At 24.3% G+C, this 25130-nt stretch overlaps 1 protein-coding gene across 1 annotated transcript; it reads right to left on the bottom strand.

The window, feature by feature from the left end:
* Nucleotides 1–12512: 12512 nt before the first annotated feature.
* On the bottom strand, nt 12513–13742 carry LOC145846063 (ectoderm-neural cortex protein 1-like). The gene has a single exon (XM_082952986.1). The coding sequence runs from the start codon at nt 13740–13742 to the stop codon at nt 12513–12515; it is 1230 nt and encodes a 409-aa protein (XP_082809112.1).
* Between the last annotated feature and the right edge of the window lie 11388 nt (nt 13743–25130).

Below are 25130 nucleotides of genomic sequence, written 5' to 3'. Positions count from 1 at the left end.
GCGAAAAATAACTTATTGCACATTGCACATTTATGATAAACATTTTTTCTTTGTTTATTTAAAATTTTTGTTATATTTCATACTTTATGTAAATAATTTAAAAGTCATACAGAATGCATTTTAAAGTCTGTACCATGCTGCTGGATTTGAATATAACTGTAAAGCTTAAAAATATAATAGAAACTTTAACCAGGTGTGAAATTTGATATTAAACTGAATATCTTTTCTATTAAAATTTTATTTTTATAGCCTGCTATAAATAAAAACCAGTAGGTCGCCATGTTTTAAAAACGTTCTCGTACTTATTTACAATTTTCGAATATTTACTATTTAATTAACTTTAAGTTTTTATAATCTAAAACATCTAGTAATAATTTGCTTATGTATTTGATTTACTGTCTTTTATAGTAAAATAATAAAAAAAGATTATCCCCCGAGTATCATTTAGGAAAATTAAATGATTTATAGCGAACATGTTAAAAAACATTCGTTTACTCGAGATGAAGTTAATTATTCAAAACAAACAAAAGTTTATACTTTTCATTGCTGAATTACTATAGCATTGTAAGTATTAACATTTTAACAAGTCTGGTTTAGACATTATATTTAGAGTTATAAGTTTAAAATGATATTATGACATAAATATGAATCACAATTATGAAAACAATTTATTAGGTAAACCTCAAAAAAATCGCTTTACAATATTAAAATTACGTTATACAAGAACACTAAACAATTAGTTTGATAAAAAATTATGAATATATGTCTTAACAATATTCTTAATATCCTGACAATACTGAAACATTAACAAAATCTTGTATAGATTTCAAGTAAAAAGTTTTAGTGATTGAGTTTTAATTAAGAAAACTAAAAATAACATATTGTTTTGGATAATATATATTTTCAAAACTTTTAGTTAAAAACTGTTCTAAATACAACATATCTCAAAACCACGAGTCAAATCTATAAATAAAACTTTATTATAGTAAAACTTACACAAATAAACCTTACAAAATTACAATCGCCTAGAAAAACTACTAAATAAAACTAGTTAAATACATCTTTAATTAAAAAAACCTATTGAAATAAGAATAAGTCTAATTAGGTGTCTTCTTTTTATTGCTGAGCTTGATCTTTAGACCTTTTTTCAGTCTGCTTCTTATTATTCTCTTTATTTTCAACACTTTTTACATCGTCGCAGATAGGTTCTTCAGCAGATTCTTCATTTAGTTTTTTAGTTTCCTAAAGATAAAAATTTTGTTTATCTGCTTAAAATGTCAATTTTAATCTTATTATCATAACAATATACCTCTTCAATATTTTTCTCATTCGTTTTAACAATAAAATCCTTTTCCGATTCTTCATTATTTTTGTTTTCTTTCTGAAATATAAAACAGGTTAGACTGTTTTTACAAACTATTTGAAAATATCTTTATAATAATCGTCTGTCAAAGTTATAAAATAATTATTCAGATCTTGGCCTACCTCAGCAGATTCATTCAAATGTTTTGTTTCCTTCTTAGTTTGTTTCTTTGCCTTCCTTAACTTCTTTTGTTCTAAAACATACAATTATAATTTATTTAGCTTTTATAAATATTTTTTTAACTTATCAGTTTTATATAAAAATTAGTTTAAGAAGTAAATCTTACATTAACTAGCTCTAAAATGTCCTTAAAGTTACAATACAGATGATATCATAAAAATAGTTAGTTACTTTTCTTTTTTTCTGGAATCAGCTTAATTTTAATCTTCTTCCTAGGTGTGTCTACTACTTCATCTTCCATCATCATCCGAGTCATGACCTTCATTGTTTTGATCTTCTTCTACGGGCTTTTCGTTATGCATTGATGTTTCCTGAGTCTTTAAAGTATTAAACTTTTTCATATATTTTATTAGGAATAATTATTTGAATTAAGAAAACATCTTAATTGAAAACGGATTCTTCATTAAGTTTTGATGTTTTCTAAAATTTTTAAGGAGCAGTGTCAAAAGTTTTGCTTTATATTTTGATAATGTAAGTTTAAAGTAAATAGTTATAGTTAAAAATAATAAATATTTATCTTTCTTTGCATATTAGATATAAAACATTAAATAAGTAGTTAATTGGTTTTTAATAACCTTGTGAGTTTCCAAGTTTTCTTTTTTTAGTCGGTTCTCAGCATTCTCTTTCTTGTCACCCTTCTGTTTTTCAGCCTTAGGACTCTCTTTCTTCAACCTGGGGCGTTTATCTCCGCCAACTTTCTTATTCACTTCCTCCAGTTTTCTTTTTCCGCCAGGTCTACGTTTGCATCTTTCCAGCTCGGCATTCACAAACGCTTCGTCGACTTCCCTGTAAAGTTGAAATATTTGTTTTCGTACTACTGCAACGCAAACTTTGTTTTTGGAATTTCAGCTGAAGCAGTCTTAATGCTATCTATATATTCAAGTTGATAAGTTGCAAGTAAAATAGCTAAAACTTGTTGTTTCTCTTGTGTCAAAGTATGTCAATTAGGTCAACCATATGTGCTTCTTAAATTAACTCTAAAGACTTTTTTTAACTATTTTAAGTCTTACAGAACTAAATTCCACAACCAAACTAGAGCAATATACATTTGATATATTTATGCTTGTATCTTAAAAAAGAAAAATTCTGAAGTCATTTTATAATTTAATTTTCAAAAATAATTTTGTAAATAGTAAAACAATCTTTAGCTTGGTAATATCACCTTTATGCTAGTGTACTAAGAAAATATGTGTCATAATACTAATAATAAATCAAAGCTTACTGTTGTTTGATGAATGTGGGATTTATTCGATATCCAATCAAGTCGTCAGCTTGGTAATAGCGGATTGTAGTGACGCTGTTGGAAATCTGGTCGATTGTATTTGGTTTCCAGAATCCAGCGTTAAAATTGTAATCTATTTAGTGATTGTAAATAGTCTTGCCTTTTATATCATGGAAAACTATGATTAGATTACAAAAAACCACCGCAAAGTTTTAAGGGTTAAAATAAAAGTGTTTGAATTAATTGTAATATTTTAAGAAGATTTTTAAATATATAGTTGGAAGTTTTAATATTACAACTGGATGTTTAACTTCTTATAAAGTTTAGAGCAAATTACTAAGTTATTTTTTAAAGTTATAACTAACGATATATACTATACAAGTAAAATAAAAGTATCTAAAACTGTTTATTGAACTTTTTATAAAATTTGTTAAGAATCTATTCGATAATACTAATAATTTAACTTTTTGTTTTAATTCTGTATTTGTTTCTTAAGTAATTTAATATTTTTATAACTGTATCACTATACAAATAACTAACAACGTTTGCCATACGCACGTATGTTACTGAAATAATCGAGATGAACATCAAACTCCTGAATGTCTTTGAAACCTCTTAACCTGTTAAATAATTTGTGTGTAAAAAATCTGTTTACAGAAAAACAGTTGGTAATTGTAAAATAAATTTTCGTTCTATAGTTTAACAAAAAATTTATAAAAACAAAATATAAAGGTACTAGTTCACTAAATATTAGACGGTTTAATGTTTAAAGATAAAAATATTAACAATTGTTACTAAAAAATTCAAAACTAAAAGTGGTAAAAATTTAGAAAAAAAAAAATGCATACTCGACAACAATACCATCACTTTGTATTCTGAACACTTCAAATTCTTTTTTTCCATTTTTTTTGGTGAATACTTTTTTTAGATATGAATGGCCAGGATTGCTATCCCGAAAGTTGTATGTCCATTCTGGCATATTGCTGTACTTTGTATTCTTAACTTTCAGCTGTTTATAATTTAAAGTCTAAAAGTTGGTTTTAAACTAAAAATCATATTAATACTTATTCCATTAAATGAAGTTCATTTTGGTTATAAAAAGTTCTATAAGCATTATTCTTGTTAGTCTTAATCATCACTTTTACAATTAAGTTATCATTTTTATCTAAAAAATTAGCACTTTGTATATTAAAAATAAATTTTCTTTTATTTAAAATAGAAAGAGTATTATTTTTTATAGTACTGGCTGACACTTTTACATTTTTTATCATTTAGGACTGTAAACCCACTTCAGTTTTAAACTTATCTTTTTCGGTTAATTAAATTTAAATTTTAAGTTTAAAACTCAAAATCAAACTGTTATTTATCTCTTAAAGTTAAAAGTAAAGTTATATTTATTCTTTCAAAATCTTATTATGCAAACTAAATTTCGGTAAAAGACTTTGCAGTGCTTAAATAAGAAAATTAAAATGATATGTAGCAGTCACGGATAATAGTATCTAAACAATTAAGTAAAAACTAATTTACCAATTTATTCTTTAAAACAAACTTCTAGATGGTCGCAATTGCTAAAGCCAACAGAAGGGATAACTTAAACAAACGATACGAAATCTTTTATTCCTGCCCGCACTTCAAAAAACTTAATTTAAAAACTTAAGACTTAAAATGTTCGTCAAAAATGTTTTATGCATGTTTTTATTTTTCAAAAAAAAAGAAGAAGCCTACATACAGGTTTTTCTTTTTTTTTTATTATTATATTGATTTTAAAACTTAACTAAAACTTAAAACTTACCATAAATTCAACACTAAAATTGATATTTTATTTGTTTTGTTTTTAAGTGAACAATTGTTTTAACTTCATTGTTTAAATACAGTTATCCATGACTGTTACATGTGTTTTTAGGTTTTTCATTTAAGCACTGTTGAGGTCTTTTACCGTAAATTAGTTTGCATAATAAAGGTTTGAAAGATTATATACATATTTCTCCTCTAGTAGTTAAGAATTATTATTTTTTTTTTACAAATCAAAACATTTAATGGTGTTTTCGTTAAACATATTATCATTATCAAAAATTACAGACAATTTGTTTTACAATCTTATTTCGTGTACTATTTTTTTCTAAATTTCACCTCGATTCTTTGCTGCTCATCACCATTACTTTCTCTAATCAGACGATTAATCCACCGGTTGATAATTCTTTCCGTGGCGTATTTGTTGGTACCTGGACGAGATGTTTGTCTGTCCCTCTTGGCTTGTCTCTTTTCCCGGTCTTTAGTGGGCACAGTCTTTGTCATGTTATATTAAGTACTAGTAGAAAACTATCCTTTTAAAAAAAGTACTACTTCATTTTGAGCAAAATAAAAAGAGGTATATTTAAAAATGAATATATAATAGAACTTCTGTATTACTAACTTTACGTAAAATTAGGTAACTATTATAGCAATAACTAAAAAAATTATTTATTTAAACCATATGTATAGTTTAAAAAATCTAGTTAAACACGGTGTAACGTATAAGATTGGTATGCTAATGTTTAATACATAGAATGATGGTATAACAGACACTCTTAAAAGCCAGCAGTATACAGAAGAAATGTAAATTAAAATCCAAAACTGTTGTGGGTGTGATCAAAAAGTTATTTGACAAAGGTCAAAACAAAGACTTTAAAAGGTTCAGTTAAACTGAGGTTAGGAGTTGATAAATTGTTAAAATATTATGAATAGTGAAGCTAGAAAAAAAATTAAATGTTTTACTTTTTAAAATAAAAGCCAATAAATTATTGAGATTTTTGATGGAGTCAGTCAAATGATAATAAAAAGTTAAAATACAATCCATAAGAAACAAGAAAAAGCGTTGTTACAATCAAAACTGAAATTACACATATACTAGTAACATTTTTATTGAGTATGAACAATTGTTTAGAATATATTTATCACAATAATTAAATGAAAACTATCGTATTACAAATGCTTACCTAATGAAAATATTTTTTTTATTTTATGTCTGATTGAAGAAAAGAAAATATTTATAATAAAATCATTTTATTGAATTAATAAGGTAAACCATTATATTGAGTTGAGTAGTTTTAAGTAATAGTTAATAAATTTGTCTTGTAGACTCTCTTGAAAGATGTTTTGGTAAGTAATTAGCACTTGAAGTTGTTTCCAAATTTTTTATTAAATTATAAATGTTTAGATATTGAACTCTGTTGAAACATTTAGTTTACTTAATGGTTATCAAAAAAAAAGATCAAAATACAAATAAAATAGTTGTCAGCAATATTTTAAACTTAAATTAATATTCCAGACTTTCATTAACTTTAACTATACTCAATCTATATGGCTATAATTATCAGTAGGTATTGTTAAAATAATTTATTGAAACTATATAATCAATATAATTGCAATTTTTTAATATTTACACTGCTAAATTATTTAAAAAATAGAATTAAAGCTAAAAAGTTTAGTTTGATACAATACATGTTTTCGTATTTTGTGATTTTAGTATAAATTTTTTAAACAATTTAATTATTTACTTCTGTGACGTTTTTTGAGTCTTAAAATTAAACTTCTTTTAAGCTAAGATAAAGTTATATATAAACTTTTCTCATTAAGAAATTTATGCTATTTAAACATAAACAATAGTAATCCTACATTAACTAAAAAATTAATAAATAACATTTATTTATTTTTTAAGTAAAATGGTAGATTTAAGGTCACTGTTATTCTATTTTATACTATAGAAAATTGAAAATTAAAGTTTGCAAAAAATAAATTTACTAGGCCACTAGGGTACAGTGAATGTTAGAAATTGTGTAGGTTATACTTAAGTTTTATTCATTTAAAATGTTTTGAAATTTTGTTTAATACTTATATACTTAAGCTATATATGAGACTCGTAAGTTAAAAAACATTAATTTCACCAATTAAAATGCAAAAAATGACAAAAAATAAAAATAATACATATGCAAACAATAGTTTAAGTATAAGTTAAGTATAATAGTTCAGTACTTAATTTTATTTATTAAAACTGACTGTTTTGTTACAAATTATTAATTTTGTATGTCTACAATTTTTATTTCAAATTTATGTGAAGTTATGTTTTTTAATTATTGTTGTTAACTTTGAAAATCTTTTCGTCATTCTAGTTTCCAATTGTAATTTTATGTAGTTTTTATATCTTTAATTTAGATTTTATATTAAAACATAAAAATATAGGTTTTATATTGTTTCAAAACAACTATATTGAAGGATTTTGGATGTATTATGTCTAACATAAGTCTAATTCAAAACATAGACTAAAAATAACATGTAACATATTTGCAAGCAACAAGACTTACACATTTAGAGACAAAAATACTTCCTGACCAAAAATAGCAAAAAATAACCTTAGTCAGCCTGAAAAGAGGAGAAAGTAAAACAAAATAAATTAATAAATTTTAAACTATTTTAAATTATAATGAAAGTAAAAAATTAACTTAACTAAACACAATTGTAAGCGAAACTAAGGATTAAAATATAAAAATATAAAAGGCTGATATGGAGAAAATTACTCAACTTTTTTTTCAAAAGTTTCCAAATATCCTGAGTTATGCTAAGTAACCTTAATGTGATATAGATCTGAAGTAATCACAGAAAATAGTTTTACAAAGTTTAATATTAAGTTAAGATGTATTTTTACTATATTTAGCTTTTAGGTAACTTTAGTTAAGAAAAATTCTAGACTAAAGAACAATTTCTCTAAAACTGAATTTTAAATATAAAAAAACATAACTACCAGCTGCATGTATAAAAATAATTTGTTATATTACTACTAGTATGTACTTACTACATATCAGATAATTTGTTGTTAATTAAAACTCTAAACTTTCTTCTAAACCTTTTTTTAACCATTTATTTTACTGTATGGTCACTAAAAAATTAGATTTCATTATTTTGATTAACTTTATGAACTTATTATTTCTTAAATATTTGGATAGTACTTAAAAAATACTTCTTTTAACTGTAAGGTTAACAGAACAGTAAAAAAAAAAAATTTATCCATTTAAGAAAAATATTTGTATAGGTTTCTAATCTGTAGCTTGCAATTTTTATTACCAAATAGATGATAAATCATTTACTGGGAAATTGCTCTACTTATAAATTTTGCTGAGTTCTACAGCCTAAAATAAAAATCTTAACCTTAATATCTGTCAATCTTATAAATAAAAGTACAACATTCAAAAAAAGTTATGTACTTGAACACCTTGGTTAATCAAAATATAGAAATTCGAATAGAAAACAAAAAAGTGTAAATGTTAAACATTATAAAATCATTATTTCTTGATAACTTTTACGTACCAAAAACACAGTTTTTAGTATTTTGAAGTAAAAAGTCCGATTTACCAAAAAAAAAATTTCACAGATTATTTTAAAATAAATAAATATTTCCAAAAACGCTATTAAGTAAAACTACGTAATTTTTACAAAAGCTGTGAAGTTTATTAACTAAAAAGAAAAATAAACAATGAACAAATCTGTGGTTAAAATATTATCAAATAAGAACTACTGCACAGTGGGCTAGCAAGAAGTAATTGACATTTTTGGTAAATATAAATCAAAGTTAGACGCAGAGATTTTTAAATAAAACTGTTTATTCAAATTTTAAAACTAACTCTGTTTTTTTTTTTTCAAAAAGTTATCTCAATAGATTTCAATTTTACACTTAATCATAGCTTAATCAACTAAATAAACTTAGAAGATATACTATTCTTTTCACTGTTTTTTAACCTGTTTAGGTAGGGACGACAAACATTCTATGGTGCAAAGTATTGAAATTAAAGCCTTCAAGGCAGCAGCTACAGTTTTTTTTAATTAATCCTAAGTTAAGTCAGTCCATAAGTTTCTCTTTAATCATATACTATTTTCATATCTTGATGTTTTATTGCATCAGTTTTTAGTTTGAAACATTTCTTCATTGTACATATATGGTCGTCTGTTGTCTGGCTCGTGCATTCAACCGTATCTAGCTCTAAAGTCCTAATACTCTCTAAAACAATGACAGTGCAAGGAATTTTGCATTGTCATTATTCACGTTGTCGTCATGTTACGTCACAATAACGTATACCTATGTTTGTACCCATGTTGTCGTCATGTTACGTCACCATAACGTATACCTATGTTTGTACCCATGTTGTCGTCATGTTACGTCACGATAACGTATACCTATTTTTGTACCCATGGTGTCGTCATTTTACGTCACCATAACGTGTACCTATGTTTGTACCCATGTTGACGTCATGTTACGTCACCATAACGTTTATCCGTGTTTGTACCCATGTCGACACCATGTTATGACAACATAACGTCTATCTATGGTTGCGTCTATATTGACGTCATGTTACGCCACCATAAGGACTACCCGTGTTCGGTAGGACTTTTTATGGGTAGTATTTACGGGCACTATTTTATGTGTAGAATTGCTGCAATCAATTCTGCCCATAATTTGATGTGATGTCATTAAAATTATGTGTAGTATTTACATGTTGCTGCATTTAAGTTGCTGCAATTAAATGAAAAATAAAATACTGTCCAGGCCTTATATAGATATTATGGATAGTTTTTGTAGTTTCAAATTTATAAACAAAAAAATAAAAAATAACTTGAATTCACATAAACCAACAGTTTGATTAATTTGTACATGTATTTCAATTATATTTTGTAAACTAACAGAAGTATATGCTAGACTTATTAGAAGATTATGGATATTTTTTTCATTTAAGATTTAAAAAAAAATCTTGAATACAGTTAAACCAATTGTTTGATTTAAAAGTATATTTATGTAATTTATATTTTTTATATTAACAGAAGTAATGGCTTAGCATATTATAAATATTTTGAATTTTTTTTATTTAAGATTTTATAAACAAAATAAAAAATTAAAATTGAACACACATTAACCAATTGTTTGATTTATAGTTGTATATATGTAATTTACATTTAGTAAACTTATAGAAGTAGTGGTTTGGTCTTATGTGTACTATTTTATGGGCACTCTTTTATGTGTAGAATTGCTTCAATCAGTTATGCCCATAATTTGTTATAATTTCATTAAAATTATGAATAGTATTTAGATAATGCTGCAATTAAGTAAAAATAAAATACTGTTTAGGCCTTATATAAATATAATGGATAATTTTTGTAATTTTAAATTTATAAACAAACAAATTAAAAAAAACTTGAATACACATAAACCAATAGTTTGATTTGTTTGTACATTTATTTAAATTGTATTTTGTAAACTAACAGAAGTAGTGGCTAGAACTTATTAAAAAAATAAAACTTATTAAAAGATTATGGATAGTTTTTTTATGTAATATTTAAAAAAGAAAAAAAAAACTTGAATACACTTAAACCAATTGTTTGATTTAAAAGTAGACAGTAACTTACTTTTACTTAATTTCAGCAACATCTAAATACTACCCATAAAAAGACCTCCCCCCCGTGTTTGTACTAATTCTGACGTCATTTTATGTCAACATAACGTCTATCCTTGTTTGAACACATGTTGACGTCACTATAACTTCACAACATTGTTACTAACTCATGTTTTACATGAACCTGAATTCAAACAAAAACTAAGAACATCAACAATTTAATGGAGTTAACATTTAATTTTAATATTTTAAAGCTCGTGAATAAATATGGAATTTATCGGAACAATAAAAGCAGTTTTCATTATTCTCAAAACAAGCTTTTCCAAAACAATTTATATAACTCTCAAAACAATTTTCTTAAAACAATAAACAATATTCTTTACTTAAAGGAGTTACATTTGTTTCAGTTCTTATAAAACGGATTTTTACTTGCAATTACTTGAAGCATCGGTCGGTGTTTGGTGAAGCTCGTAATGTTGTAATATAAAATGTTAAAATTTTAGTTTTAAATGCTTTGTTTTCTTTAGTTTAAGATACTTCTTGTTACTTGTGTTCAATTGTAGTTTTAGTTAGTGTGTCGTGTGATTATTTTATATTTGTAAATAAACTTATATTTATTTTAAAGTATATTAGAAGTATTTATCTACCCATATTTATCCCCATTTAATTACCCTTAGCAGTTTAGATTAAATACAACAAGTTTGATAAGTTAATTAACAAACTTATAATAAAGTACAATATTATATAGTTATAATATGCGATTAACTAATATCAGAATCTAAAATTTGTCTGGTTTAATTAAAATTGCATAATTTTCAAAAAGAATTTCGGAAAATAAAATAAATCAAATAAAATAATGTCTGATGTTTATAAACTATAATAAAATATCAAATCTTAACATAATAGCAGTTTAATCAATACTTTTTAGTTAAGACAAACAAAAATATTACAAAACCTTATAATTTGTTATAGATACTGAGTAAGATACATATAAGTTATTATAGTATGTTCTAAACTAAATTGTTAAATAAATTTTAAAATGTTAAATGTCTGTTTGAATTTTTTCTCTTAGATTCTTTTTTTTTAGATTATAACTTTTTGAGTTTTTACAAATTAAGACATAAACGTTAAAAATTAATTTTATTACTTATTTTACTGCGTGCTTTTTACAAATTAAAAATCTTGAAATGACTACTTAATATTAATTTTATACATTTAATTAGGTTAAGTAACTTTTAAGATGTAATTTGTAAATAAATTATTATGCTAAATATCTAACAATAGAATTGTTAAAAATGACTAAAAACTCATTGACAAAAGATCTAGTCAAAATTGATGAAAATCTTTCAAAAAACATAAGTGAACAGTATTGATTACAATTTTATTAACTTAAATAATAAACAACTGGTTTAGCTAATTTTTAATTTGCATATTTTCTAACGAGGAGACTAAAACTAATACATCCTAATTTTCTACAAGGCAAGAAAAATAGAAACAGGTAAACTTTAAAAATTTGTACTAGAAGATATGAGTAAAAAGTGAAAGATACAATTGATCAATAAAGGAATATAAGTAATGAGAAGTATCTAATAAACCACATGATATTAAACATTGCTTATTTAAAAAAAAAGGTTATTGAAGAAGAACTAGAAGAAAAACTTAATATCAAATTAATTAACATATTTTGTATAACAAAGGGTTCTGCATATTCTGGAAGCCTTATGTATTCAATCGTTAAGGCCCAGTTTAAGTAAGCGGAAAAGGTTCTTATACCAAACTAGACTTTTTAAATCGTTTTATTAAGTAATTTTAAAGTAATTAGTTTCTTGTTGAATTTTATTTTAAAGTGTAATTTTTATCTTAATTTTTATCGCTGGTTTATTTTAGATTGTTTCCAATCTAAGGAGTTTTATTAGTATACTAAATTTATACAGCATAAGCATTTAGTTAATTTTAACATTCGATTATGACGTCATTTTATATTTTAAAACTTCAAACTACAGTATGATTTTATAAAAATTTATATTCATTCTAACTTAGTAAGATAAAATTTCTGATGAGCCTTACTACGAAAGTACTAAAATAAATTTAAGAAAAATGAACTTTATTTAGTTATATTTTTATAATAATATTGAGTTAAAGGCAGTGCATTAACAAAGCTCAACAAAGCTAAAATAAACCTAAAAAAAAAATGAACACAACGACTACTTTCATTTGAAAGATGAAACGTATTTTTATATGTATTTATTCTTAATCTAAAAACTCTCAAACAATTTTTTTTTTCACTATGCATAAATGGTTTATATATTTTATTTTTTACTTGTATAGTATGTTAATACGAAGGTAGCAAAAAACAACCGTAATGAAAGCGTTGATCCGTAAGTTGGCATGATATTTTTGACCACTCATTTTTATTAACATCATAACAACTTATAAAGTTATCTTGATTGTTAAAAATATAAACTTTGTCACCGAATGAAACGGCTTCATGAAATCTTTTTAACAATTTTTTCGGTAGTTTTAACTTTATAAAGCACTTGGAGTTGTTGTCATAAACTTCGAACTTTTTTCTTCCAATCACAAATAACTTGTTTTTAGCAACAACTAGACTGTGATCTCTTATACGTTCGTACATATTCGGCATTGACGACCACGTATCAGCAACGTAGTCGTATGACTCAACAGTGTTTAATCGACCATCTTCTTCTAAATTCTCAGTCCAAAAGTTTCCACCTGAAACTAAAACTTTTTCCTCAAACACCACGCATGCCGCATTCTTTCTTGCCTGGTTCATTCCGGCTATTTCAACCCATTTTTTAACAGCTACGTCGAACACTACGCAGGAGTTTGTTTCAATATAATGATTTTTAACATTATAACTACCCCCGACGACAAATATTTTGTTCGCCATGGCGCAAATGCAATAGTCTTGTCGATTGTCGTACGCGTCAGCTACTTTGCTCCAGCTGTTAGTGACCGGCGAATATTTTTCAAATAGTGCTTTGAACCTTTGGTCCGGATAACCTTCTCCCGTTTCCCCGCCATAAATATAAACTTCGCCTTTCAAGCAAACTCCTTTGAAATATGCAAACCTTCGGTTCATCGGTGTTAGGGCTTTGACACTCTCAAAGTTGCTTGCATCGATTTCGTTCACCTTGCTTTGAATTTTTTGTGCTGCGAAATCCCAACCTCCACATAAAAGTACTTTGTATTTGTTTTGGTTACAAAACCTTTTCGTACACTTAACTCCAGGGTTGTTATAAACTGTTTTATCGTTGCTTTGTAAACATTGATTAATAATCGCTACACACTCGTCGTTTTTACAAAATGACAAAGAGTTTTTCAAATGATAATGTAATGCGTTATTTGGAATCAATGAAAGGCGGACTTTCAACAGAATGTTTTTTGCAAACATGCTGCGTTCTCCAACTTTGTAGTTTGTCCATGCGTCTGCTGCGTGAAATACTTCAGTTTCAGAGGTAATTCTCAAGTGAGAGTTTGCTAGAACTTTTTTTACCGAATCAATATTCAGTTCTAAAAAATTGAGCGATTCTGCAAGCATTGTGAAACAACGTTCTATGTAGTTAAATGTTGTTTTAGAAACACTCAGAATTTTAAAAGTGTCAACTAATTGATAAAAAGTAAGCACATTACAAATGCTTATTTTATCTTCAATATAATCTTTCAACTTACTTTCTAGATTACTGCTCAGAAAGATTTTGTTTAACTTCAGAACCGATATAACATCGTTGTCTTTTATCACATTACCTGTAAAAAGTTTAAATAAACTTTTGTTTTAAAATAGCTTTAATTTTCTATGAAATTAAAAAAGACAGATGGGTAAAAAAATTTTGAATATGTTTTTCTTTTTCTAGTAGAGCACAACTAAACTAGATTTAAATGCTATGATTAAGTGACAATTAAGATTTAAAAGACACTTTACGGTTAAAGCTAAAACATTTTTCATACATATAATACTATTAATTTTTTAGAGACTGAAGTTTTTGTTTTGAATATTTTTTAAGCTTTAATGAGACAAGTTTCGATACAAAAATAGAAATATATATAATAAATATTGAAAACTATTTTTACCTTGCTTAGAAAATGCGTTCAAGGCTTGCAAATGTTTTTCATCCAGCTTTCTTCCACTTTTTTCATTGCATAAGCTTAGAAAACAATGTTTGCCCATATTTTCATTTGGTATATTTAACTTGTTTAAACTTTGGTGAATTTTTTTGTAAATTCTTACATCCATTATTATGATATTAAGATTATTTCTAGCTGCTGAAAACTGATAATAATTAAACAAATTACTTTTCAATGTTTAAAAAAATACTTTTTCTTTTTGGCGAAAATGAAAAAAACCAACGGGAGGATAACATTTTTGTTTTTTTGTTTTGTTATTACAAAAAAAATATTATTTTCGTTTCTTAATCGGACGTAAAAAAAGATTCTTATTTTTTATAAATGAAATTCAACGTTTCCACACCTAAACTATACCGAGCTTTAAAATAATAGTTTAACTTATTTTTAGATAGGCAATAAAGTCTCAAAAAGTTGTGTATAACTTAGAAAAACAGAAACAAAAGTAGTTAAATACATTTTCAAAATTTCTGAATGTTATAACTTTCTTATAATAAAAAACACATAACAAGTTAATAATTTTAATTCTTAAAACACTTCATTAAAGCCAAGTTAAATATAAGTAACATTTGCACAATGTAACTTTTAATGGATTTAATGGATATCAAAAAGTTTAACTTTTGTGCAGATTAAGAAGATTTAAGATTTAGAATCTTTTTTAAATATTAAAATTAAAAATAATTTTAAGTAAAATTTATTAAAATGGCAGTAAAAAAATTTTGAATTAAATATCCTGTAAAGTGTAAACTATCTGGTTCAATGTAGTTCCTAATGTAGGAATCCGGTAAAACACTATTTTCAGAGAACTGATTTAATATGCACGAAGAGACTTTTGCAAGAAAGGTTAAAGATGCACAAAGACATTTTTTCACGAAGACACTTTTGCACGAGAGTTAAAGAAAAGCTAAAAAAAAAATAATAATAATAAATTTAAAAATTAACAAAAATATTACCGACCAAGGGTAAAGGATAAAAGTAACAGTGACAGTAAAAAAATGAGAGATAAAAAGAATTAAAAAAAAAGAATAGTAAAACCGAGCAAGGTAAGGGTTAAGGTAAATATATGGGTAACTGTCTAATTTGCACGAGCGTACAAAATTGCACGAGAGGACAAAATTGCACGAAGATAGTTTTGCACAAATGGTCACTTTTGCACGTGCAGACAATTTTTCATTGAGACATTTCTACACGGGTTATTTTTTTTACTGTCACTGTTACCGTAACCCTTACCCTAGGTCGGTAAGTAATTTTTTTGTTAAGTTTTTTTATTTCTTTTATTTTCCTTTTTTATCACTGTTACCCCTAACCCTTACCCTCGGTCGGTAGCTCTTTTTGATTTTATATATATATTTTTTTCTTTATTCGTTTAAACTCGTGAAAAATCGTTTACGTGCAATATTGTGCCTTGTTCAAATCTGGCTTCATGCAATCTAGTCCCCTCGTGCTATTTTGTCTTCGTGCAATTTAGACCCGTTCCTAAATATATATATATTTGTATATATAAACATTTTTTTTATAAAACTTTACATATGTAAAATTTGGAACAAAGAGAATTTTTTACAAGAGTGTAATTAAAGTAGTGTAACATAAGATTAAATATTTTTCTGTTTTTTTTTTCAAAACTTTTGACTGAAAAAAAATCATTAATATTTTTATTAACAAAGTTTTGATTTTTATAACAAATTCTCACCTATAAAAAACTTTGATTTTAAATATTAAAGTAAGAAACTAAACTTATTTTTTGGAGGACATTTGCTAGGGAAACCAAATTGTCCTTTAAAATAGGTATAAGCGTTTTTCGTAACTTTAATTTTTTTTCTACTTAGTCTTTTATTTCAAATACACTTTTTTAATTGCTTTACAACAAAGTATTTTATTGTATCAAAATATCTGAAGTTATTATAAATATTTCAAAACCTCAATTGTTTTGCAATTTTAGTTTTTGACTTTTAAAATAGAAGAAAATAACTTAAAAACTAAATCGCAAACGTACATATGCTGAAAAAATTGTATTTATGTTTTTTTTTACCAGTTTTAAATGTTTTTGAGAGATTTCTCAACAAAAAAACAAAAAAATGAAATACAAAAAAATAAACTAATCCCTTATAGCAAGCTAAAAACTTTTTTAATTAAGTATAAACAAAAAAAATAAATTTAAAATTAGTTATCTAGGAAATTAAACATTTAAAAAAGACTTTTTTTCATTTCAGCCAAAACAAGAATAGGACAAAAAAACTATATCAAAACTTTTGATCTCGAAAAACTATATAAAATTATTTGAATTCATCTGTAAAAGTTGTTTACATGAGTAATTTAGTACTAACATAAATCCGAACTCTGCACGACAAATTTGCTAAAATGCTATTCTTGCTATGCAAACTGAACACTGATTTTTTTGCGTGTTCTTAAAAGAGGCAAACAAAGACTTAAATTCAAAACGGGAAATACTATGAATAACTAAAACAAAACCGAAAAACAACAAAACATGCCATTTATGTTGCTTAGAAAAGTACAAAATCGAAAAAATTAAAAAAGATTTATTATTAAATAAAAGAAAAGAAAGGCAGCAAAATCCATAATCAAAACATGTATTTTAAAAGAACAAAAACCATAAATCAACAACAAGAAAAAAACTCTAAAATAAAATTGTAAACAAGAACAAACAAAGCAAAAAAATAATTTGACTTATACTTAGGTTCTTTTTAAGATAAGCTAACTAAAATTATTCAATTTTGTTTAAAACGTCATAATGTATTTTTTGTGTGATTCTTTTAAAAATTTGCTAAGTACATACTTTATTTCGTTCTAAAGATATGTGCTAAACCTTGAAACTGAGTAAACGGTACGAAAATTAGTTGTCTTTTTATATTAAAATATATATATATATATAAATAAAATATATATATAAATATATAGATAATAATGTGATTATTTAAACTGAATCACTTTCTACAGAGCCCACTTGAATGGTTTTTAAATAGTTTTATGTATATATAAATGTTGATATAAATAAATACACCAGAAAAAATAAACAACCGACTAAAATTAAGGGGTTAGGAGTAACAGTTATAGTAAAAGATTATTTAAAAAAAGGAACTAAAAATTTTCAAAAAAGTTTGAAAGAAGATACAGTAAATTTAAATTAATTTTAAAAACATTAACTAAAAATGATTATAAAACCTTAGATATTGTTAGAAACTTTTTTAAACTTAAAAGCTTTTATTCCACAGTGGGCTGAAAACGGGGTTAAAGCGGTAATTGAGTATAATCAAATAATTTTGCTGAAAAGATAAAAATAAACATAATTTAATAGAACTTGATTTATTTGTTTAAAGATTGTTTTTGATTTTTTTGCTTTAATTATTTAAGAAGCAAATTTTGTTTTCTTTCAAACTTAGTTTAATTTGTATTGGAATACACAATAAGTTATTCAAAAACCAAAAAAGAAAATTGTTTTTGATAAATTGAATAAATTGAAAGCAAATAGACATTAAAAATTGCTTGTATAAACCGATAAAAAATTGTGAATATGCTTATAGAATCCTTGTAACAATTGCTAAAAAATAAATAAAAACAAGAAAATGTTACAGCACTAGGCAATTGAGATATTCTCTTTTAAAAATACATTATGTAATACACTATATGGTGTACTTAGGCAGTAAAATTTTTCGAAAGAATATTAGTTTTTTTTAATGAAATAAAAAAAAACAATTTTCTTTTCAAATTTTTAAAGAACTTAACTTTATTTTAATTGAGACGAAACCAAAAAAAATTAGAAATCTTGAAAAATATTTGTATAAAATCTTAAAAAATACTTTTTAGCAGTTTCTGTAGGCATATTTTGAAATTAGTTTAAGAATTTTCAATTTATTATTATACCCTTAGCTGCAATTAAGCTTACATAACTTTTAGTATACTTAAAGCAGAGAAGAACCAAACCCAATTTTTCAAAAAGGTCTAAACAATTAACAAATAACTTTGTTTAATTTTCAAATTAATTATTTTGTCAATGTCCACTTTCAAGCCCACTGTGTGTTCTTAGCTGGTACAAAAATCCATTTCTTAAAAAATGTATTTACCTTCCTTTAGTTATCATTTATTTAAATTATCTAATATTTCTGAATTTTTCCACCTTTTTCTAGCTAAAAAACTATCAACCTGTTTTGTTTAATTTTTTTAATACGCTGTTAGACTAAAATAGAAGTATTTTACAGCTATACATTTTTTATAATATTGTCTTATTCTATAAGTTTTTATGCTATAGGACAAATTAAAACTTATTAGGGACATATCTTCTAACCAGGGTTGCCAAATGTTTTTGGCAAGTTTTCAAAATTTTCTGTATATTTTTAAAAGTACCCATTTTGGTCTATCTTTAGTTTAAGTTAAATTTAAGGTAAGAAACTGTCAAAATTATGAAAATATACTTTAAAGCTATTCTAAATGTGTAAAAAAAAAATAATGATGACAAAAATAAAATATCTATAGAAAAGATTTTTTGTGTAAAATTGAAATTTTACCATCTAACATGTGAAAACTATTAAAAATTCAAGGTTTTTTTTTCAAGTTTTTTAATCTAAAATGTTCAATTCCAGGTTATTTCATGTTTTCAGGTTTTTTTGGCAACCCTGTTAAACATTAAACAGATATAATAAAAATTCCTTACATTGTTTCTATCTAATGACTTCATTATTTACACACTCCAGCCAATTTTTCTTGTAACCATAGTACATTTTTCTCTAATTTATTCTGATAATCTATAAAGCTGTAATTTTAATCTTTACTATGCTTAATTAGTTATATTAGTTTAATACTTTTTAAATATTTTGAAGATATATGTAGAAGTAATTGTAAAACCTATAACTGATATTTTTATCATTAATGAGACCAATTTAATAGTGTATGTATACTAATTAAAAGCAAAATTTGATCAAAGTTTTAGTGTTTCAACATTTAAATCAACTACAAAAAATTCCATAACATTAAACAAAAAGTTAGCAAACAGATTCCCGCACAGTTATCTATTATTTACTTCAATTATGTTACTTTTTTAAATGCAAATTTTTTACCTCCATGTTCACTTAAACTGATTAAATAGTTTTAGATATTTTTGTATGGTTATCAACACTATATTGTAGAAATATTTTAATGACGTTTTTCAATAGTATTATACAGAAAATTTTGAAACTTTTATTATTTTTAAAATAGTTATTAAATATTATACATCTCTAAATTATGAAACAATCATTAAGATAGTTTTTTGAATTTAAAATTACACGAAAAACTTGTTTTGTACTTAAAAAAATCTCAACCTTCTACTCTGAAAGATTCTTTAAATAATGAAAATGTAAAGTTAAATTATCAAACAAAAGTTTAAACTAATTCTAAAGCACAACAGTGTGTTAGCAAAGAATTTTTGACATTGCATATAAAATATAACTATAGTTAGAACAATAATATAAGTTTAAATTTAAAATCTTTTTAATATTTAAGAATTTCAACTGAAGAAAACTAAAATCTGTTTTAAAATAAACCAACAAAAATTAAGATAGAATTTCGTTCCATACAACTAAAACTATAATTAAAAAACTTACAGAAAATTTATTTGAATACTTTAAAGTTTACAGGCTTGTCATTCTTCAAAGCAAATATCTATTTTGGGTTATTGAAAAAGCCACAAAGTAAAGTAAAACTGACAACCAAGGCTGTTTTAATCTGTAACGGGTCAAATATGCACAAGGGTCACTTTTGCACGAAAAATAATTTTTGCACAAGATTGATAAAATATTAAAAAAATAAACATTAAAATAACAATTAAAAAAGAAATTATTAAAAAAAAAGTAAAAAGCAAGAAAAAATATGTTACCAAATGAGGGTAAGGGTTAGGGTTAACAATTAAAGTAAAGTTAAAAGATAACTTACAAATTTTTATTAAGAAATACTAAAAAAAATCAAAATAAATAATAACTAATTTAAAAAAATGGCAACTAAATACAAGAGCAGTCGTTTTTTAGTTTCAGTCATTTGTTCATTGAACTTTCATTTTCAAAATGCAAGCTAGAGAGAGGTGGCCTGAAACAAAAAATCAAATAATCAAATTATCAAATTTTTGCTACACACAAGAGTTTCAACACTTGTGGTTAGTTTTTACTAAATTTTGTAGTACATTTTTCATTTTTCAAAAGCTTAAAAATGTATTTTACAGAAAATTTTAAAACTTTTTATTTTCATTAAGATAGTTTTTAAATATTATAACCCTGAAATTGTGATAAAATTAATTTAATAATAAAAGTGTGAAACTGAATTATTATAACGACAACTAAAAACAATCTAAAGTACAGTAACATTCTTTGACATTGCAAATAAATTTTTAAGTAAGTTTCTTGAAACTAAAATTACACAAAAAATTTGATTTTCAATTAAAAAAAATTTTAAGATCTCAGGCCTTCTACTCTGAAAAATTCTTTAAATAATGAAAATGTTAAGTTAAATTATGAAACAAAAATTTAAACTAATTCTAAAGCACAACAACTTGTTAGCAAAGAATTTTTGACATTGCACATAAAATATAACTATAGTTAGAACAATATTATAAGTTTAAATTTTAAAATCTTTTTAATACTTAATAATTCCAACTGAAGAAAACTAAAATCTGTTTTAAAATAAAGCAACAAAAATTAAGATAGAATTTCGTTTCATACAACTAAAACTATAATTAAAAAACTTATTGGATATTTATTTGAATACTTAAAAGTTCACAGGCTTGTCATTCTTCAAAGCAAATATCCATTTTGGGTTATTGAAAAAGCCAAAAAGTAAAGTAAAACTGACAACCAAGGCTGTTTTAATCTGGAACGGGTCAAATATGCACAAGAGTCACTTTTGTACCAAAAATAATTTTTGCACAATATTAATAAAATATTAAAAAAAAAACCATTAAAATAACAATTAAAAAAAAAAATTAAAAAAACATAAAGCAAGAAAAAATATGTTACTAAATGAGGGTAAGGGTTAGGGTTAACAGTTAAAGTAAAATAAAAAAGATAACTTACAAATTTTTATTAAGAAATACTAAAAAAAATCAAAATAAATAATAACTAATTTAAAAAAATGGCAACTAAATACAAGAGCAGTCGTTTTTTAGTTTTAGTCATTTGTTCATTGAACCTTCATTTTGAAAATTTAAACTAGAGAGAGGTGGATAAAAAGTTAAATAATCAAAATATTCAAATTTTTGCTACACACGAGAGTTTAAACACTTGTGATTAGTTTTTACTTATTTTTGTAGTACATTTTTCATTTTTCAAAAGCTTAAAAAAGTATTTTACATAAAATTTTAAAACTTTTTATTTTCATTAAGATAGTTTTTAAATATTATAACCTTGATATTGTGATAAAATTAATTTAATAATAAAAGTGTGAAACTGAATTATTAAAACGACAACTAAAAACATTCTAAAGTACAGTAACATTCTTTGACATTGCAAATAAATTTTTAAGTAAGTTTCTTGAAACTAAAATTACACATAAAATTTGATTTGCAATTAAAAAAAATTTTAAGATCTCAGGCCTTATTTAATTTTAAGATTATTTAAATAATAAAAATGTAAAGTTAAATTATGAAACAAAAGTTTAAACTAATTCTAAAGCACAACAATGTGTTAGCAAAGAATTTTTGACATTGCACATAAAATATAACTATAGTTAGAAAAATATTATAAGTTTAAATTTTAAAATCTTTTTAATACTTAATAATTCCAACTGAAGAAAACTAAAATCTGTTTTAAAATAAAGCAACAAAAATTAAGATAGAATTTCTTTTCATACAACTAAAACTATAGTTAAAAAACTTACTGGATATTTATTTGAATACTTAAAATTTTACAGGCTTGTCATTCTTCAAAGCAAATATCCATTTTGGGTTATTGAAAAAGCCAAAAAGTAAAGTAAAACTGACAACCAAGGCTATCTCAGACTGGAACGGGTCAAATATGCACAAGGGTCACTTTTGCACGAAAATTAATTTTTGCACAAGATTAATATTAAAAAAAAAAACCATTAAAGTAACTATTAAAAAAAAAATATTAAAAAAAATAAAAAGCAAGAAAAAATATGTTACCAAACGAGGGTAAGGGTTAGGGTTAACAGTTAAAGTAAAATAAAAAAGATAACTTACAAATCTTTATTAAGAAATACTAAAAAAAATCAAAATAAATAATAACTAATTTAAAAAAATGGCAAGTAAATACAAGAGCAGTCGTTTTTTAGTTTTAGTCATTTGTTCATTGAACCTTCATTTTAAAAATGCAAGCTAGAGGGAGGTGGATAAAAAGTTAAATAATCAAAATATTCAAATTTTTGCTACACACAAGAGTTTCAACACTTGTGATTAGTTTTTACTAATTTTTGTAGTACATTTTTCATTTTTCAAAAGCTTAAAAATGTATTTTACAGAAAATTTTAAAACTTTTTATTTTCATAAAGATAGTTTTTAAATATTATAACCCTGATATTGTGATAAAATTAATTTAATAATAAAAGTGTGAAACTGAATTATTAAAACAACAACTAAAAACATTCTAAAGTACAGTAACATTCTTTGACATTGCAAATAAATTTTTAAGTAAGTTTCTTAAAACTAAAATTACAAAAAAAATTTGATTTGCAATTGAAAAAATTTTTAAGATCTCAGGCCTTCTACTCTGAAAGATTTTTTAAATAATGAAAATGTAGAGTTAAATTATGAAACAAAAGTTTAAACTAATTCTAAAGCATAACAATGTGTTAGCAAAGAATTTTTGACATTGCACATAAAATATAACTATAGTTAGAACAATATTATAAGTTTAAATTTTAAAATCTTTTTAATACTTAATAATTCCTACTGCAGAAAATTAAAATCTGTTTTAGAATAAAGCAACAAAAATTAAGATAGAATTTCGTTTCATACAACTAAAACTATTAGTAAAAAACTTACTTGATTTTTATTTGAATACTTTTGAGTTTACAGGCTTGTCATTCTTTAAAGCAAAAATCCATTTTGGGTTATTGAAAAAGCCAAAAAGTAAGGTAAAACTGACAACCAAGGCTATCTTAATCTGGAACGGGTCAAATATGCACAAGGGTCACTTTTGCACGAGAAATAATTTTTGCACAAGATTAATAAAATATTAAAAAAAAAACCATTAAAATAACAATTAAAAAAAAAATTAAAAAAAACATAAAGCAAGAAAAAATATAATACCAAACGAGGGTAAGGGTTAGGGTTAACAGTTAAAGTAAAATAAAAAAGATAACTTACAAATTTTTATTAAAAAATACTAAAAAAAATCAAAATAAATAATAACTAATTTAAAAAAATGGCAACTAAATACGAGAGCAGTCGTTTTTTAGTTTCAGTCATTTGTTCATTGAACCTTCATTTTGAAAATTCAAACTAGAGGGAGGTGGATAAAAAGTTAAATAATCAAAATATTCAAATTTTTGCTACACACAAGAGTTTCAACACTTGTGATTAGTTTTTACTAATTTTTGTAGCACATTTTTCATTTTTCAAAAGCTTAAAAATGTATTTTACGAAAAATTTTAAAACTTTTTGTTTTCATTAAGATAGTTTTTAAATATTATAACCCTGATATTGTGATAAAATTAGTTTAATAATAAAAGTGTTAAACTGAATTATTAAAACAACAACTAAAAACATTCTAAAGTACAGTAACAACCTTTGACATTGCAAATAAATTTTTAAGTAAGTTTCTTGAAACTAAAATTACACAAAAAATTTGATTTGCAATTAAAAAAAATTTTAAGATCTCAGGCCTTCTACTCTGAAAGATTCTTTAAATAATGAAAATGTAAAGTTAAATTATCAAACAAAAATTTAAACTAATTCTCAAGCACAACAATGTTTTAGCAAAGAATTTTTGACATTGCACATAAAATATAACTATAGTTAAAAAAATACTATAAGTTTAAGATGTTTCTAAAACTCACTAATTACCACTGAAGAATTTAACTAAAATCTTTTTTAAAATAAACACAAAAATTTAAGTTTGAATCTTGCTTATACAACCAAAACTATAATTGAAAACTTCTAAGTTTTTATTTGAGTATCTTTTAGTTTATTTTCAAAGCAAAAACCCATTTTAAAGTGATTGAAAAATCCAAAATGTAAAGTAACATTTAACCAAGGCTATCTAAATCAGAAACGGGTCAAATATCCACGATAACATTTTTGCACTAGTGGTTAAATATGCACGAATAGAAACGCACGAAAGAATATTTTTGCATGAAGACACTTTTGCACGAAGGGTCATTTTTCCACGAAAGTATTAAAAAATAAAACAAAAATTATTATAAAAACAGGAAAAAAAGATAAACTAATATAAAAACCAAAAAAAAAATATGTTACCAGCCGAGGGTATGGGTCTGGGTTGAAAGTGAATATAATTAAAGAAATTAAAAAAAAACTAATATAGATTGTTAAACAAAATATAAACAAAATAGTAAGGATAACCTAAAAAAGAATTTAAAAAAAAGTTACCGACTGAGGGTAAGGGTTAGGGGAATGAGTAGTAGTAAAAACAAAAATTGACAATTATAATATGTTTAGGAGAAATAGGAAAACAAAAATTTAAATAACTAATTAATAAAAAAAAAAAAAAAAAAAAACGACCGAGGGACAAGTAAAAAAAAATTGTTGCTAGGTTTTTTTATGTTTTATTTTTATACAGATTTCATTAGGTTGAAGTATTTATTATCATCGAGTTGCTTTAAAAAACAGAATTTTCACACACTCAGACTTCTT

Source organism: Thalia democratica, unplaced genomic scaffold (genome assembly GCF_965202585.1).
Source record: "Thalia democratica unplaced genomic scaffold, ktThaDemo2.hap1.1 HAP1_SCAFFOLD_254, whole genome shotgun sequence".
Taxonomy (NCBI): domain Eukaryota; kingdom Metazoa; phylum Chordata; class Thaliacea; order Salpida; family Salpidae; genus Thalia; species Thalia democratica.
This window is presented reverse-complemented; position numbering and strand designations above follow the sequence as displayed.